Consider the following 15,198-nt stretch of genomic DNA (forward strand, 5'->3'; position numbering starts at 1 on the left):
TAAGACAAGGGGGTGGCTCGCCCTTCTGGGCCCGACTGGCTGTGGCCCGGGCTCTGTGTTGCCTCTGTGCGCAGGCCAGGGCGGGGACAATAGTGGGGCGGGGCCGCCGGGTCATAGTGGGGGGCCCCCTTTATATACGAGTCCCCCGCGAGCGGCCGGCAGACCAGCCCAACAGTAACAGCAAGAGCAGGAGGGCAGGCTGAGCCGTGGCCCCCCTGTCCCCAAGGTCAGCTGCAGCCTCAGCCTGAGCCGCCTGCCCCGTCAGCACCATGGTCCGATACCGTGTGCGGAGTCCCAGCGAACGGCCCCAGTCGGGGCCTGGGCAGCAGCACGGAGGCGAGGACCAGGGTCAGGAGTCGGGGCACACCCTGGAGAATATCGAGGCTGCTCGGAGGACCGCCGGGAGCTACTACCGCTACAGACGACGGCGCTGCTCCCCAAGGAGGCTGTACAGGCTCCGTAGACGGCGCTACCGCTCCTCCAGGAGACGCCGGAGACGCCCCTGCAGGCGCCGGAGGCATCGCAGAGGTCGGCCGCCCCACCTCGCTCCCTCTCCCTACCCTGACACCCCCAGGCCATGGCACGGGGGGCAGTGGGTGGCTCGGGCAGCACCGGGACCCTGTCCACCTTGACAGTCCCCAAGCCCCATCCTTGCCCCCATCTCTGCCTGGATCCCCTAGATGGCCCCATAACCGGGACTTTCTCTTCCCAAAGTCTGCAGAAGGGTGAGGCGGAGGAGAAGATGCAGAAGGCGGTACTAGCCTTCCGGGGCCCGACCTGCTCCTGGTTGGAAGTTAAGAGAAAGTCACCTGCCGAAGGACCACCTCTCAAGACCACAGCAATCCCCCCCCGACGTTGGATGTTCAAGCCCTGAGTTTGCAAGGAGCCCACAAGATCTTGAATAAAACGAGCCAAAAGTCATCGACCCAATAAAGCTTGAGAAAAGAAACGTGCTGGCCTGTCAGGGTCTTCTTTACGCAAATGGCACAAATTCTTCTGGGGGTGGGGGCAGGAAGGGGGACTGGGGCTCAGGGCTCCCTCCTAGGCACCAGGCACCATGCTGGCATGTTACTCTGTGGGCATCCTCCATCACCCAGAGCCAAGGTTTGATGCTGGGCCTTCCATGATGCCAAGGACCACAATGCTATTCCACAACCAAAGAATCTTAAGGGATGCTGGGTAGACGAGGTGGGAAGCAGGTCTGGCATGCTCCAGCAAGAAAAGGCCAACACGGAGGGAATAAAAGACAAGCTGCTGAATTGTGTGGGCCTTGTGGGTCGCTAGAGTTTTGATGGGACCCTGCACTACTACGCACTTCTGAAGTCCGTGTCAGCAGGGCCACGCTCCCTCTGGGGACGCCGGGACAGAATCCATTCCTGCCTCTTCCCAGCTCCTGGTGGCTCCCCGTAATCCTTAGTGTTTCTCGGCTGTGGCCGCATCCCGCCATCCGTGGTCACAGTGCTGGCCGTGTGGACTCTGACTGCCTCTCACAGGGGCGCAGGCTATTGTACGGAGGGCCCGCCCAGACAATCCAGCAAGGGTCCTCATGCAGCCTACCGCAGCCACAGAGGACTTGGGGCTCAAAATCGGCAAGACCTCATTGACCTGCTGGAAAATGGACCCCCAGTGCTCAGAAATGACCCAGGGGACACCCCTCTCCTGGGCTGGAACTGTGTTGTACGGGTGTGTGTAGCCAAAGAGCCCTGTAACCTCCAAAGCTTAGGACCCGCTGCCTTTAAAGGGTGATTTTTGGGGACGAGAAGGGGTTAGTAGGGTTTTCTTTAGTTTTCTAGAAGTAAAGCTTACACAGAGCGCACGGGTCTTAAGTGCACCTGTGTAGGCACCGCTCAGGTCAAGAAACCAGCGCTTCCAGCCCCCCACACAGGTTGCCGCTGTTCTAACCATCCTCATGTCCTGCCGACAGCTCTCTTGGGCTGAGTGTTTCTGGGATGTGGGGAGGAATCTGTGCTCTCCTGCTTCCAGAAATTCTACCCCCAACTCTCCGCCCAGCTCAAAGGGGGACTTTTGCCAGGTGGGGCCCAATGGAGGAGGCCATGTGGTGGGGTCACATGGTATCCTGCCTCTGCCTCCCGGAACCCAGCGGGGCCACTGGTAGCCAAGGTTTGAGTCAGGTGTCAGCCCAGACTCAGGTGTCCAGGGTGGGGGAGGGGTATTCTGGGGCCCCTTTGTGATGTCAGCGCCCTGCCCGCCACCCTCACAGCCCCTCCGCTGCCCCTCAGTGGCATTCCCTCCCAGTCCAGAGAGGAAGCCAAAGTGAGCGATGGGTTCCCACTGTGCCAAGCTGGGCACGGGCCACAGCCGGGGCCACGAATCCTCCATGAAGAAGCTGGTGGCCTGCGTGAGTCAAGATAACTTCTCCCTGTCATCGGAGGGCGAGGAAGAGGAGGAGGCAGAGGAAGAGGAGGACGAGGAGCTCCCGGTGCAGGGGAAGCTGCTGCTGATGGAGGCGGAGCAGGAGGAGGAGGAGGGCGCCGAAGACGACGCCGAGGCGGCCCAGGAGAGCCCGGAGCCCAAGCAGACACACTCCTGACCCGCGATGACGGCCCAGGACGAGGTGCCCGCCGCCGTTCCAGCGAGGAGAGCTTTCAGAACAGAGTCAATAAAGAGTCTCCAAGAAAGGCTGCTCCTACTTTGTGTCCCTAACCCCGTGCCGGTGCATGTGTGCGGGCGCGTGTGTGTGCATGTGTGTGTGTGTGTGTGTAGGGAGGTTGAAGGGCAGGAGTCAGTGACCCCTGTCCCTGATGTCCAGCCAGAAGCTGTCACAAGGTCCGATCCCCGTGACGTCTCTGTCGCCGTCTCCTGCTTTGGGGGGTGGAAAACGCGGTGGCCTGGCTGGAAAGTCAGGCCAGGGGGAGCGGGGGGAGGCTCTCCTCCACATCTGAGCAGACACAGCACCCCATGGGACAGAGCAACCCCCTCAGCCAAACCCCCATTTTCCCACTCTAACCACAGACAGTCTTATCTTAAAGAGGGCTGGCTTGGAGCTCAGCAGATTTGGGTTCAAATTTCTTTCTGCTAGCTGTGCGACCTTGAGTGAGTCACTGCCTGTCTCTGATCCTCAGCCGGCCCCTCCCTGTTTAAGGGTGAGATTAATGGCTACCCCACAGGTCAGTGGTCAGGAGAATGAACTGAGATGCCTGGTGGGGTCGGGCCTGGCACATGGTGAGTGTTGGAGTCAGACCAGTATTGGTGCTGGAGTCGTGGTGGGTCTGTCCACCGAGCCAGCCCTGGTTTGGGGTCGGGGCTTGTGGAGGGGCCCGAGTCCTTCTCAGCCAGAGTCTTCGGCTGCTGTCTCACGCTCCAGGGGGCCATCCATGCCCCCACCAGGAGCTCCCTTCGGCCTCCATCAAGGGGTCCAGTGATGGAGACAGAGCTGGTCCTTCATCAGAAGGCTGTGGAAGCTGCAGAACCCAGGCCCTGTGCCCACTTCCCCTACCTCCTTCTCCTTCCAGAAGCTTCTCATCCTGCCCCCGGCTCCCTTAACCCTTTTCTTCCCGAAAAACATGACACACGTGATCCCCACCCTCCTCCCTCAGGAGTCCCCCGGGGCACCAGCCATCGGCGACAAGGACCCTGGTCAGGGCTCCCGGGGTGGGGGAGGTGGCGCTCCTGGGGAGGCCTGCTCCTTTGGCACCATGTGTGAGCCTGCAGGCGGCAGAGGCGAGCGCCGTCCGCAGGTGGGGGCCTCATGGCCCGTGAGTCCTGCCCCCGCCCTCTGACCAGGGATCCCGGTCAGCAGCTTTGTCCTCTTATCCGAGTCGCCCTGACACACCTGCCCATCCTTTCGCCCAGCAAACACCTGTCACACCCCTGCTGTAAGCCACACACCGTGCCAGTCACTAGGGGCCCTAACGTGAATCAAAAACACTTTCCGTCCTACTATGCACTCCAGGGTCCAGGGAGTGGGGGAGAATGTCCAGAGACCCAGAAAGTCTTCACAGCGTGGCCCAGTACCCGCCCGGCCCCAACCTGCCCCACCGAGCCCACACAGGCAGGGCCGTTAGCACAGAGCCGCGGGAGCCCTCTGTAATCCCTGTGGATCCCGTAGTGACCGTAAGGCTGGACTGGATTTGAATCCGAGCTCTGCTGCTGACTAGCTGTGGGACTCCGGGCTGGTGACTCAACCTCTCTGAGCCTGTTCCACCTTTGTAAAATGTAACAATCGTACCTATCTCACGGAGTGCATTGGTTTCTTAGAGCTACTGTAATAAATTATAACAGACTTGGTGGCTTAAAACGGCAGAAACTTATCCTGGAGTCTGGAGGCCAGAAGTCTGAACACAAGGTGTGGGCAGGGTGCTCCTTCCAGAGGTCCTGGGGGAATCCTTCCTTGCTTGTCCCCTCATGGCGGCTCCAGGTGTTCCCGGGCTTGTGGCTGCATGACGCTACCCTGTGCCCGCGCCTCCCCACGGGCTCTACCCCTGTGTGTCTTCTCTTGTGGCTCCTATAAGGACACGTCATTGGGTCCAGGGCCCGCTCGCACGATCCAGGGCACCCTCAAGATCCCTAATTTAATCACATCTGTGAAGATCCTTTTTCCAAACACGGTTGTGTTGCCGGGTCCAGGGGTTAGAATGTGGGCTTATCTTTTGGGGGCACCCTTCAGCCCACTTACAAAGGGTCCTTGTGAGGCTCGAGGACAAAGATGCCCAGAGAGGGCGGGACCCAGAGCCCAGCCTCACTGGAGGCGCTCGGTGAATGAGGGATGTTTCCACCCTCAACAATGTGACATGTTTATTAAGAAATAAACTGCCATAGGGCCGGCCCGGTGACGCAGCGGTTATGGTCTCACATTCCGCTTCGGCGGCCCTGGGTTCACCGGTTTAGATCCCTGGTGTGGACATGGCACCGCTTGGCAAAAGCCATGCTGTGGTAGGCGTCCCACGTATAAAGTAGAGGAAGATGGGCACGGATGTGAGCTCAGGGCCAGTCTTCCTCAGCAAAAAAGAGGAGGATTGGCAGCAGATGTTAGCTCAGGGCTAATCTTCCTCAAGAAAAAAAAAGAAAGAAAGAAACTGCCATAAAAGCGGATGACAGCAAATCCTTGTAACAAGTGGCAAAGTTGTGCAGGAGTGGAAGTGGACTATGGCGTCCAGATGGGGGGCTGGCTGGCGGAAGGGAGATGGAGACGGAGGGAGTTTCGTGGGTGGAGAAGAGGGAGGTACAGGCGGAGAGCAGCCGAGAGCTGAGCCCAAGGGCGTGGGCCACGGCATGGGGTGGGGGGCTGTGGACGGAACTCCCGAGGCGAGGGGACCTCATGTGCCCACACATGGGGGCTTTCCTCTTAAGGTGCTGGGAGGCCGGAGCAGGGATGGCGTGACTCCAGCTGTCCCACGGGTCTTTGTTACCAGGGGGTGGAGTAGAGTCAGGAGGCAGGAGCCGAGGGAGGAAGACAGCTTCCAGGAGCCTCTGGCGGCTCCACAGGCACCTCAGGCTCCCGAGAATACCAGGAAGGAAGGAATGACATCTCTTTGTTAGATGCGGAAACCAAGCCTTGAAAACCAAATGACCCACCCAAGACTGGACATTAGGATGAAGCGGGGTTCGAACCCGGCTCTAAAGCTCCCGGCGTTCAGTCTTGCTGGCAAGGTGGGCTTGCCAGGCTGGCCCCAGGACCACCCCCCAGGCCACTGGGTTCCTCTCATCATTGTCCATCCGGTAAGCCAGCCAACTCATCCGACATCATCTGCCTGAGCCCCGGTCGTCTCCCCATCGACCCTGTCCCCCCCCCACCCCCCGGCCGGCTGCCCTGGGCTCCCAGCTTCCGAGTTGCCTGGGCGAAGAAGACAAACACCCGAGAAAGCATACACAACGTTTATTGAGCTCTTCCGGTGAGCTGGACCTGAGCCGAGGGCTGGACACGGAGGCTCCCGTTTAATCCGTCCGATGTCCCTAGGAGGTAGGTATTCCTGCTGTCCCCATTCTACCAAATGGGAAACAGGGACCTGGAGAGGTGAGTGTCCAGAAGGAAAGGAAGGAGGGCATCTGGGCTGCAGACTCAGCTCGAGCTGACCCACAGGTCCCCACTCTTAACCAGAGATGGGACGACCCCAGAGTGCCCCTGAAACCTGTCCCGCCCTGCAGGTTAGGGGCAGGGACAGAGGGCTCTGTGCCAGCCGAGCAGTATCTGTTACACCCCTGTGACCTGTGCCATCACAATCGGCCCCAGCTATATAACCAGGGGCTGCCAGGGCCTCTGTAAATCTGGACGTGCCGGAAAAGCAGGAGGGGAGGCCTCTGCCCCTCCAGACGTGGCCTCCCATGGACACCAAAGCACAGGGCCTCCCTGTCACCCACTCTCAGCCCCACAGCAACTCTCGGCCCCAAAGCCACACCTGCAGCCAGTGCGACTGCAGCCACCACTGCCAGAACTGTAGCCAGAGTTTCGCCACTGGCCGCTGCAGCCAGAGGTCAAGCCCCAACGCGCCAAAGCATCACAGTCACACCACGCACTCCCACTCCGGTCCCGCACGGCCCATCACCCACTCCTGCAGCTACTCCAAGAAGAGGAAGAACCTGAAAAGACAGGGGAGCAAGAGGAAGGTGGTGAAGAGGAGCCAGCGGGTTGGCAAAACACAGAGGTGGCACTCAGGTACCTTTCAAACGGGAAGGGCCACAGGGCGCCCCAGGGGAGGGGCGGCAGCCCAGCTGGACCTCGGGGGCAGGGAGGAGAAGGCTGCAGCCTCCAAGGGGGAACACAGAGGAACGACAGGCAAGGGCCAAGAGGGAGGGGCAATGGTGGCTCCGGCTGGTTGTATATGTGATGCATTGCTGGACTAGTCCTTTGGATAAATTGGATGAGTTATTGGGAGGATGGACAGATGGCAGATTAGCTAGATGGAAGCTTGGCTGGTGGATGAGAGGCAGGGTGGATCCATAAATTAGAAGGTTGGTTAGGTAGAGGCATGGGTGATAGAAGGGTTACGTGATTGCTTGAGTGGATGGAGGGAGGAAGGGAGGGAGGGAGGGAGGGATGGATGGAGGGAGGGAGAGATGGAGGGAGGAATGGAGAGATGGAGGGAGGGATGGAGGGAGGGAGAGAGGGAGGGAGGGAGGGTGGAGTGAAATGCTTGTTGAATGACCAGCAACTCGAATGGATGTGGTTAGCTGAACTGGATCGATGCACTGGTGGGAGAAAGAAATTAGTTGGTTGGGTAACGGTTGATCCACGATAGTTGGACGTGGCTGGAAGGACGTGGATGGTGAACGGATGGTGACTTGGTTGGACGTAGTTGGAAAGATGGAGGTATGAGTATTGATGGGAGGGTGGGCATTTGATGAACTGGTCAAACACTGGTTGCTGGGTGGCTGGAAGATGGGTAGATGAACGGATCGAACGGTTAATTGGATGGAGGGAGTAATTGAATGGACCAACTGATGCAAGAACGGACGTCTGGGCTCGATGGGCAGCCTGGATTAATGTCGGGTAAATGGACGGACTGGGTGAACTTGCGGAGGGGTGGGTGATAAATGGGATAAACGGATGGATGGATTCACATAAGTCAAAAGGACCTCGATGGTCTAAGCACCATCCACCCTGCATATCTCATTACAAAGGAGCAGGCCGACCCCAAGGAGAGGTTAAGTGACTTCAGGAAACACTCAGCTCTTAAAGGGCCCCTTTCTCATTCCCTTCCTTAGGGCGGAAACACAACTGAGAGGCACCCCGCGGCTCATTCCTGTGTCGGTTTCACCCAAATGAGGACGCCATCCCGCGTGGAACGCTAGAAGGAAAGCGTTCTGCAGGAACACGTTAACTACAGGGATTTCTATGCAACACTGATTAAAGCTTGCACACTGGATGACTCTTCTTGTGTTGGCATTTTAATTGCACTAAAGGTGTCTAGCGTTCGGGGCCCTGGTTTGGAAGCAGGAAGCCGGGAAGATGCTGCATAGGGAGTAGGGACAGGCCACGTGACCTCAGGAAAGCATAAGGAGCTAATGCTGGCACAGGGGCAGAAACGAATGAGGGGTGGGGACTCCGAGGAGCCTGTGAAGTAGACAAGCAACACTCTGCTTGGGCAGAGCCCTCCTGGGTGCACACACAGGGGATGTCCATGGGCCCGCACACTGTTTATGTGCTCCCCACGCAATAGTCCACCCAGGAGCATGGCGGGAGACAGGCGGGAAGAGGGTCAGGAATGTGCATTCTGCAGTCCAGAGCATCCTGAATTTGAATCCTGGATCACTGAGTTGCCCTGCTGTGTGACCTTGGGCTGGGGATGAACCTCTCTGAGCCACACTTGTTTCAACAAACTTTTACTAAGGAACCGAATGTGTCTGGGGGCTGTGCTAGGCTCTGCGAACGCAGAAGACACACAAGGCCCTGTGACAAGGTCCAGCGTGTTTCTAAAGATGCTGTTGGAGGCTGTTGTCGAGGACAGAAGGGACAAGAGAAAGAGCTGCTAGCCGGGTGTGGCCAGGAGAGAGGGACCACTGGCCTGGACGGAAGGGTGACACCGGAGATCTTCCGAGACAGGTGGGCGGGAGGGAGCACCTGCTTGTGCGGGGGTCAGGCTGAGGGCCAGCAGAGAGGGCAGAGGGGGGCGGAGCCGGGTCATAGCAGCCCGACACGGTGAGGGCACCTAGCATGGGGCGGGGCACATGGTTGCCTGCTGTCCCTTTGGTGTCACATCTGGCATTTGGGCTAGAGGAACAGGGTGGAGCACGCGGAGATGGGAGGCAGGGCGGGCGTGGAAATGATGAGGCTGTCCTCGGCGGAGGCAAAGGGACCGGGAAGCATCGCGGGGGAGCCCTGGGGAACGCCCTCCGGTGGTGATCACCTGGCAGTCTATACATATATCGAGTCGCTGGGGTGCACACCCAAAGCTAACAGAATGTTTGATGTCAATTTTATCTCAATGGGAAAAAAAGGAAGTCTGAGCTGTGCAGGCCCCCGAGCTCAGCAGAGCCCGCCCCGGGCCGTGGCCTGCAGGGGAAGGTCTCCTTTCAGATCGGTGTGTGACTTCAGAAAGTCACTTCCCCTCTGTGTGCCTCGGTCTCCTCGTCTGGAAAATGGCAGGGCAAAGAGCCTCCTTGGGGGGTTCACTGAGAGCCCACACATGCGGGTATCCAGCAGAGGGCCTGGGCCACGGTCTGCACCCCGGGGTCCTTGACCTCCCCTCACCACAGGGACAGGTTCCAGGTTGGCATCATGCACCCCATGAGAGGGTGTGGGGAAAGGCCCAAGCAGGCGGGAGAAATCCCCATTTATGGAGCGCCTACTGGATACCAGATGCTTTGGCATAAGTGTTTCCACTGAATCCACACACCCTCAGCAGGAGAGTTCCTGTTCCCACTTTATAGGTGGGGAAGCTGACTCAGAGGTGAAATGATTTGATTGAGGTCTCCTGGAGGGCAGGTCTGCGATCAGAGGTCAGTGCTCTGCCCAGGATCCCGTTTCCCACTTAAAAATGTAAGGCCCCATGATGCCATGATAGTCATTAACACCTCAGTGCAACAGAGTTTGGGAAGCCCTTCCAGGGAGCATGTTTTAAGGGAGGAGACAGAGACAGAGGGTCAGAGGATAAGGTCAGGGACTTTGAGCCCCGCTCACCAAAAGACCTCCTATTCCTTGGATGGTGTCCTTTTGTGATATGATCACTGGAAGCAGGGGATCTATTATAGACACATGATTTCTATAATAGAGGAAGTCAACTGGAAAGCAGACAGACTGGGTCACATGCGTGGTTTATGGACCCGTCATTAACCTCACATTTCCCTGAAACCAGCACTCAGAAAGAAAGCGGCACAAGCACACACAGATAGCCAGTCACATATACAAAGAAGTCGCCGTTCAAATCCGCTCAGACACAGAGAGCTAGGTTCACGTGTGAATTCCCAAATACACACACACACACACACACACACGCGCGCGCGCGCGCGCGCACACACGCATGCATGCAGACTCTCCCAGGCCTCCCCTCCCACAGCCTGAAGCACACAAGCGCTCGCCGCCACACCCCTCCCCTCTCACCGCCAGACACACGATGATGAGAGGAAAAAAATCAAACCACAAATTCATTCTTTCGCTTGCTCAGGTTGGGGTGGGGCAGTGCTATTTTGGGGGCAGGCCTGCTGGAAACCCAAATTCAGGAAAGAGAAACAGATGCTAAACGCAGCCGCCCAGAGCTGTGCAGAGGCTGAAGCAGGCCTGTCTCGTCCTTTGGGTGGAGAGATCCAATTTCGCTGGGGGGCTGGGGTGCAGCGAGTCTGCGAAATAGATACGGCCCCACCTGTAGTGGGCCTGCCCACTCAGCTGCCCGGGGCTGTCATTCCACCCACCCTGGTGGTCACTAACGGGACGGGACGCAGCAGTCCTGGGGGAGGGGGGTGGTCAGAGAAGAGGATTCGGAGCCTGAGTCGAGAGGCCCATTTGAGGTCCAATTCAGGAGGAAAAGACCTCAAACTGTAGCCACACAGACTCACGTTCAACTCCCAGCTCCTCCATTTCCTCGCTGGGCGACCCTAGGCCTGTCTCTTAACCTCTCTGAGCCTTAGTTGCATCTCATGCTTTGTGACGGGGTCCACGGGAGCATCCTGTTCTTGTCGCATCCCCAGTATTTAACACGGGGGCCTGGCACGTAGGAGAAGCTTAGTAACTCTTTGTTGAATAAATGAAAAAATGAGCAAGCCTTAAAACAAAAGTGAGATGCTACTTGTGTACCCATTAAATGAGCAAAATGAGAAAAGGTTTGATGACAAGAAGCACGGGCGACATCCCGGGGAAACAGATACTGTCGCACACGGCTGCCGACGGGGGGACACGCACAGACAGGACACTGGGCAGCGTCTGCGAATCCATAAAGGGCTTCTCACACACGTGGGCCAAGAGGACACACTGGGAGGGTTAAGGGTCACATTGTTGCAAGAGGAAAAAAACTGGAAACAACCTATGTGTCCATCCAGGGGATGGCTGCACGAACACACAAGGTTCATTGAGGAATAGCAGGCGGTTTTTAGAATAATGGGGTGATGGCCACGTGATCTATCCAGGTGGCTAGGATCTGTTGTCCGGGAGGAAAAGAGCAAGATGGAGAAAGACACAACCAGCGAGAGAGGAACAAATTCTACACAGAGCCACTGTATTTTTACGGGGAAAAACGCAGCTATGGAGGTGCAGAGAAAAAGATCTGGAAAGACAGGGACCAAGCTGGTGCCTGGAGTTACGTCTGGGGAGGGGAACTGATTTAATTATTTTACGTGAGGAATTGAGAGAGCAAATTAAGGAGGAAAAAAGGAACGAGCATCAGGGAGAGGTCTCTGATGGGTGCTTAGTAAAGCTTTGCGGACTCTGAAAAGAGATAGTACAGGAATGTTGAATATAAACTCTGTGCTGGCAAAGTGGTGTTATTATCTCTTCTGAGCCAATGGCTTTGGTCCCTTTCTGGGCTAGCTGGTCTGGGCAAGGTGACACAGAAGGCTCTCTGCAGAGGGACTCATTGCCCCAGGGCAGGGAGAAGCCAAGCCCAGGCCCTGCCTTCCTCCAGCCCTACCTCGCCCTATCAGCCTCACCCTATGGACCACCCTATAAACCACCAGCTGGTCTGGCATGCGGGGCCGCTGGCCGTCTTACCTTCTCCCCTCCCCCACTCCCCGACCCCCGCCACCTGCCGCTGGGGTCCTCAGATTCTCGTCTCCACGCCTTTGCTTGTGCTGGGCTCGGCCAGGATGTTCTCCCTTGTCTACCCTTGGCTTAGTCCCGCTTGATCTTTAAAATTCAGGTCAAGGATCACCTCCTCCCAGCCTGCCTCCGGGCCCTGCCAGCTTGGCCAGGCGCCCCTTCCTGCGTCAGCACCCTGGGCTTCCCACGTCACGGCCTCCCTGTCTGTGTGCCCCGAGACAACAGGCCTGCCCAGACAGAGAGGGCCGGCCGGATCCGACCTCTCATCACCGTGCCTGCCACTCTCAACCGCGTTCTCGTGGCTAGGGGACACTGAGTTCTGCCTCTCAATCTCCCCGGCCTGCTGTGTGGTCCCTTCTCACGTCCAGGCTCGCAGCTTTTGCAAATTCTTTCCTCCCCTCTACGTTCAGCTCCCAAAGGAAACTGCGATTGCTTCTTGTCCTCAGCAGCTATGGGATGGCATAGGGTACCAGATCGGCTTGTTAGAATAGCGTGTGAAAACATGACAAATGGACTCTCAGGAGGTCCTGAGGGAGCTACTGACGAAAACACACTGGTTCTGCCACGTTTGGGCTTTGGCACTATTCTTTGGGCCACTGGGTTAAGTCCACTTGCCTGAAGCCACGGGGCTGGTGGGGGTGGGGTGCTGGGATGGCAACAGGCGTCTAGACTCCACAACCAGGGCTCTCAGCAGTCCTCCTTCGGGCCCCTCCTGTGTTGGTGTCACTAACACCATAACAGCGACCGGCTAACACTTCACAGCCTCTCTGACCTGATCTCTCCCTTCTTTCCCCGTCACACAGGGATGACGGGTCTACTGGCAGCTTCTCATCAAGCCTTCCGAGGACAGCCGAGGAGCCAGCCTGTCACCACCTGGAGTCCAGCCACCGCTCCTGTCATCGCTCCGGGGCCGGTCAGGCTCCTCTGTCCCAGAGAAGTTTCTCCTTGGGCTGGAGTGTCCCCACAGCACATCCCTCCCCCACTGAGACATGCCATCTTTCAGGCTGTCGGGGCCACCGGCACAGCAAAGCCACCTCTCCAGGCGGGGTCTGGCCAACCCCCGGGGCCCCCCCAGATCACCTCCACCAAGTCCCACCGGCTCCAGGAGAGCCTTTCTCAGCTGGCCAATGGCGACATGAAGCTTCCACCTCACAACCAGGGGCAGAGCAAATAAGGCGACAGACCCCAAAGCTGCCACCTGGCCCCGCCCCAGCAGGGGCTCGCTCGGCAAACAGCCGTTCCTTCCCAGGTCTCCCGGGGTACGGGGGCTGAGCCCAGAACCCAGGCCGTGGACTCCCCGAGCAGTGCTCTCTTCCACAAAGCATCAACGTCCCAGTGTGGCACCCATTTCAGGGGCTAGCGTGGCGACCCCCACAGGGGTCAGGGATCAACATGGGGTGTGTTCCAAGGCCTCTACTGCAGGTCATTGAGGCTAACGCCACAGCTGCCTGGAAGGCCAGCGCCAGGCAGCTCTGCCCACACCCAATCCTGCAGTGTCTCCTGCAATTAGGGGGAAAATCCAAATGCCTCCACCCCTACAAGGGCCTGCCCCCCCCCTCACTCTCCACACCAGCTACGCACGGCTCCCCCCAGGTTCTCCAGTGTGCCCAGCACTCCCACCACTGGGACTTCTTCTCTCTCCCTAGAGCCCTCTTTATCCGGCTTCTAGAAAGACCTCAACTCTGCTGTCACCGCCTCCAAGAGGCCTTCCCTGACTGCCTTCTCTCACTCCTCCCGCACTGCACCAACAGCTCCTCGCTCCCTTTCTCCCTGTTCATTGCCCCCCAGCACCTGCCACCATCTGAGATGATGGCGTGAATTCGCCGCCTGTCTGCTCGAAGACCCCTGGGCCCCTGGTGCCGGCAGATAGGAGGCACTCTATAAATACTTGCAGAATAAATACTGAAGGAGGAAAATAGATACGCTATTCCCCTTATCCTGCAGATGAGGAAACTGAGGCATGGAGAAGCTTGCCCCAGGCCACATGCTTATTACGTGGCAGACTGAAACTCAGGCCGCTCATGGCAGAATCGAGGCTCTAAGCCACACAGCTCAGGGCCCCCAGAGGCACGGGCTCCCTTGGGAACCTAGGCTGCCCCGTGGGTTCGGAGAAAAGGCGGGCTGAGGGGCACGGGGGCAGAGGGCAGTTTCAGGATTACAGGCCCTGTCCCGCGGCCACTGTTCCCAGCAGAACTGTGCCAGAGCTGGAAAGAGAAACTGAAAAACCTAGCTGTCCGGGCCAGGATCTTGACTCGTCCAAGCTGCTGGCTGGGCCCCTCACTCCTCGGGAACCATCCCGCACATCTGGCTGTGGTCCAGCAAGCTGTGAACACAGGGCTGTCCCAACGGCCCTGTGACAGGAAATCATCTGTGCTGAGCACTTTTCCCTGTGCCTGGCACTTGGCTCCCAGCTCTGCATGCCTTGCTGCTCTGTGAGGCACCAAACTTCCAGAACCCATTTTGCAGATGGGGCAAACGAGGTCCAGAGAGGGCAAGTGGCTTGCCGGAGGTCACACAGCTGGGAAGCAGCAGGCCTGGAGTCTGAAGGCAGCCCCTCAGGGCTCCCCACCCCCGCCTGGCTTCCTGGGAGCCTAGCCCTGGTCCTCCACAAGAGCCGTCCAGGAGGCAGATGTGTGTCAATCAGCTCATTTCTTGTCTCTTCTGGCATCTGGATTTGGTTTCAAAAGAACTCAGGACTTCAGAAAATGAAACCAAAGCCATAGCAACTGTCGCTGTTGGTGGCGAGGAGAACACACACGTGCTGGCTGATTTGTGCCTGAGTCACCACAGCTTTCACAAGCAGGATCCGGTCAGGGAAGGCCAGGCCCACCGTCCAGGCCGGGAATCTGAGACTCAGAAGGGCCCAAAGCTTACAGACGAGAGGGAAGTCCCCACTCCTCCCCAGGCAGCCTCAGGATACACACGGATGACTCTGACTTCTTCAGCATCTACTATTTTCCCAGAAAACAGACCAGGATGCAAGGCCACCAGGAACCGGGGGTGGAGGGAGTTTAACAGCACAGTGGACATGGGCAAAAGCTTTGGGATCTGACATTCTGGGTATGAGTGTCAGCTCTGAGCCGTGTGCCCCTGGGCAAGTGACTCTCCCTGTGAGCCTCAGTTTCCCTATCTGTGAAATGGGCAGATTGGATGGCTGTGCCAATCCAGTGCTCTAAAGACTGGAAAGCCTTGAGCTCAGTCAGCTTAGGCCAATATATCGCAGTAAACGAAATGAAGGAGAGGGATCCACAGCGATGGGTGGGAGTGTGGCAGCAAGAGGGGGGCCGAGAGGAGGCCTCAGTCCCCGGGGAAAAATAAATACTGTCCCCAGTAGCCGTCGAGGCTGTCGACGGGAGATACATGGGCCATTAGCTATTTATAGATTTCCCTGCGTGCAGAGGCCTGCCAAGGAGACACGATGCAAGGAAGACAAGTCATACAGGAGTCAGCCCAGCATGGCCGCCATCTCTGGGCCTGGACCACTGCCCTCAGCTCAAGTGGGAAGGAGGTGCCACCCCCCCACCACCCAGTGCTGGCACCCAGGGGCCTGGTTT

The 15,198-nt window shown here is 58.1% G+C and overlaps 3 protein-coding genes across 3 annotated transcripts; all 3 read left to right on the forward strand.

Annotated features, from left to right (window-relative positions):
* Positions 1 to 150: 150 nt before the first annotated feature.
* On the forward strand, positions 151 to 949 carry PRM2 (protamine 2). Its single transcript, XM_070231293.1, is given in 3 exon segments — positions 151 to 528; positions 731 to 774; positions 777 to 949. Coding segments are annotated over 3 exon segments (432 nt in total). The 5' UTR covers positions 151 to 269; the 3' UTR covers positions 906 to 949.
* Positions 950 to 2,154: 1,205 nt separating this feature from the next.
* PRM3 (protamine 3) lies at positions 2,155 to 2,639 on the forward strand. The gene has a single exon (XM_001490146.5). It carries the CDS (start codon positions 2,282 to 2,284, stop codon positions 2,549 to 2,551), a length of 270 nt encoding a protein of 89 aa, XP_001490196.1. The 5' UTR covers positions 2,155 to 2,281; the 3' UTR covers positions 2,552 to 2,639.
* A 3,643-nt stretch (positions 2,640 to 6,282) lies between these two features.
* On the forward strand, positions 6,283 to 7,679 carry TNP2 (transition protein 2). The gene is given in 2 exon segments (NM_001135102.1): positions 6,283 to 6,613; positions 7,663 to 7,679. Coding segments are annotated over 2 exon segments (348 nt in total).
* The last annotated feature ends 7,519 nt before the right edge of the window (positions 7,680 to 15,198 follow it).

Source organism: Equus caballus, chromosome 13, assembly GCF_041296265.1.
Source record: "Equus caballus isolate H_3958 breed thoroughbred chromosome 13, TB-T2T, whole genome shotgun sequence".
NCBI lineage: Eukaryota > Metazoa > Chordata > Mammalia > Perissodactyla > Equidae > Equus > Equus caballus.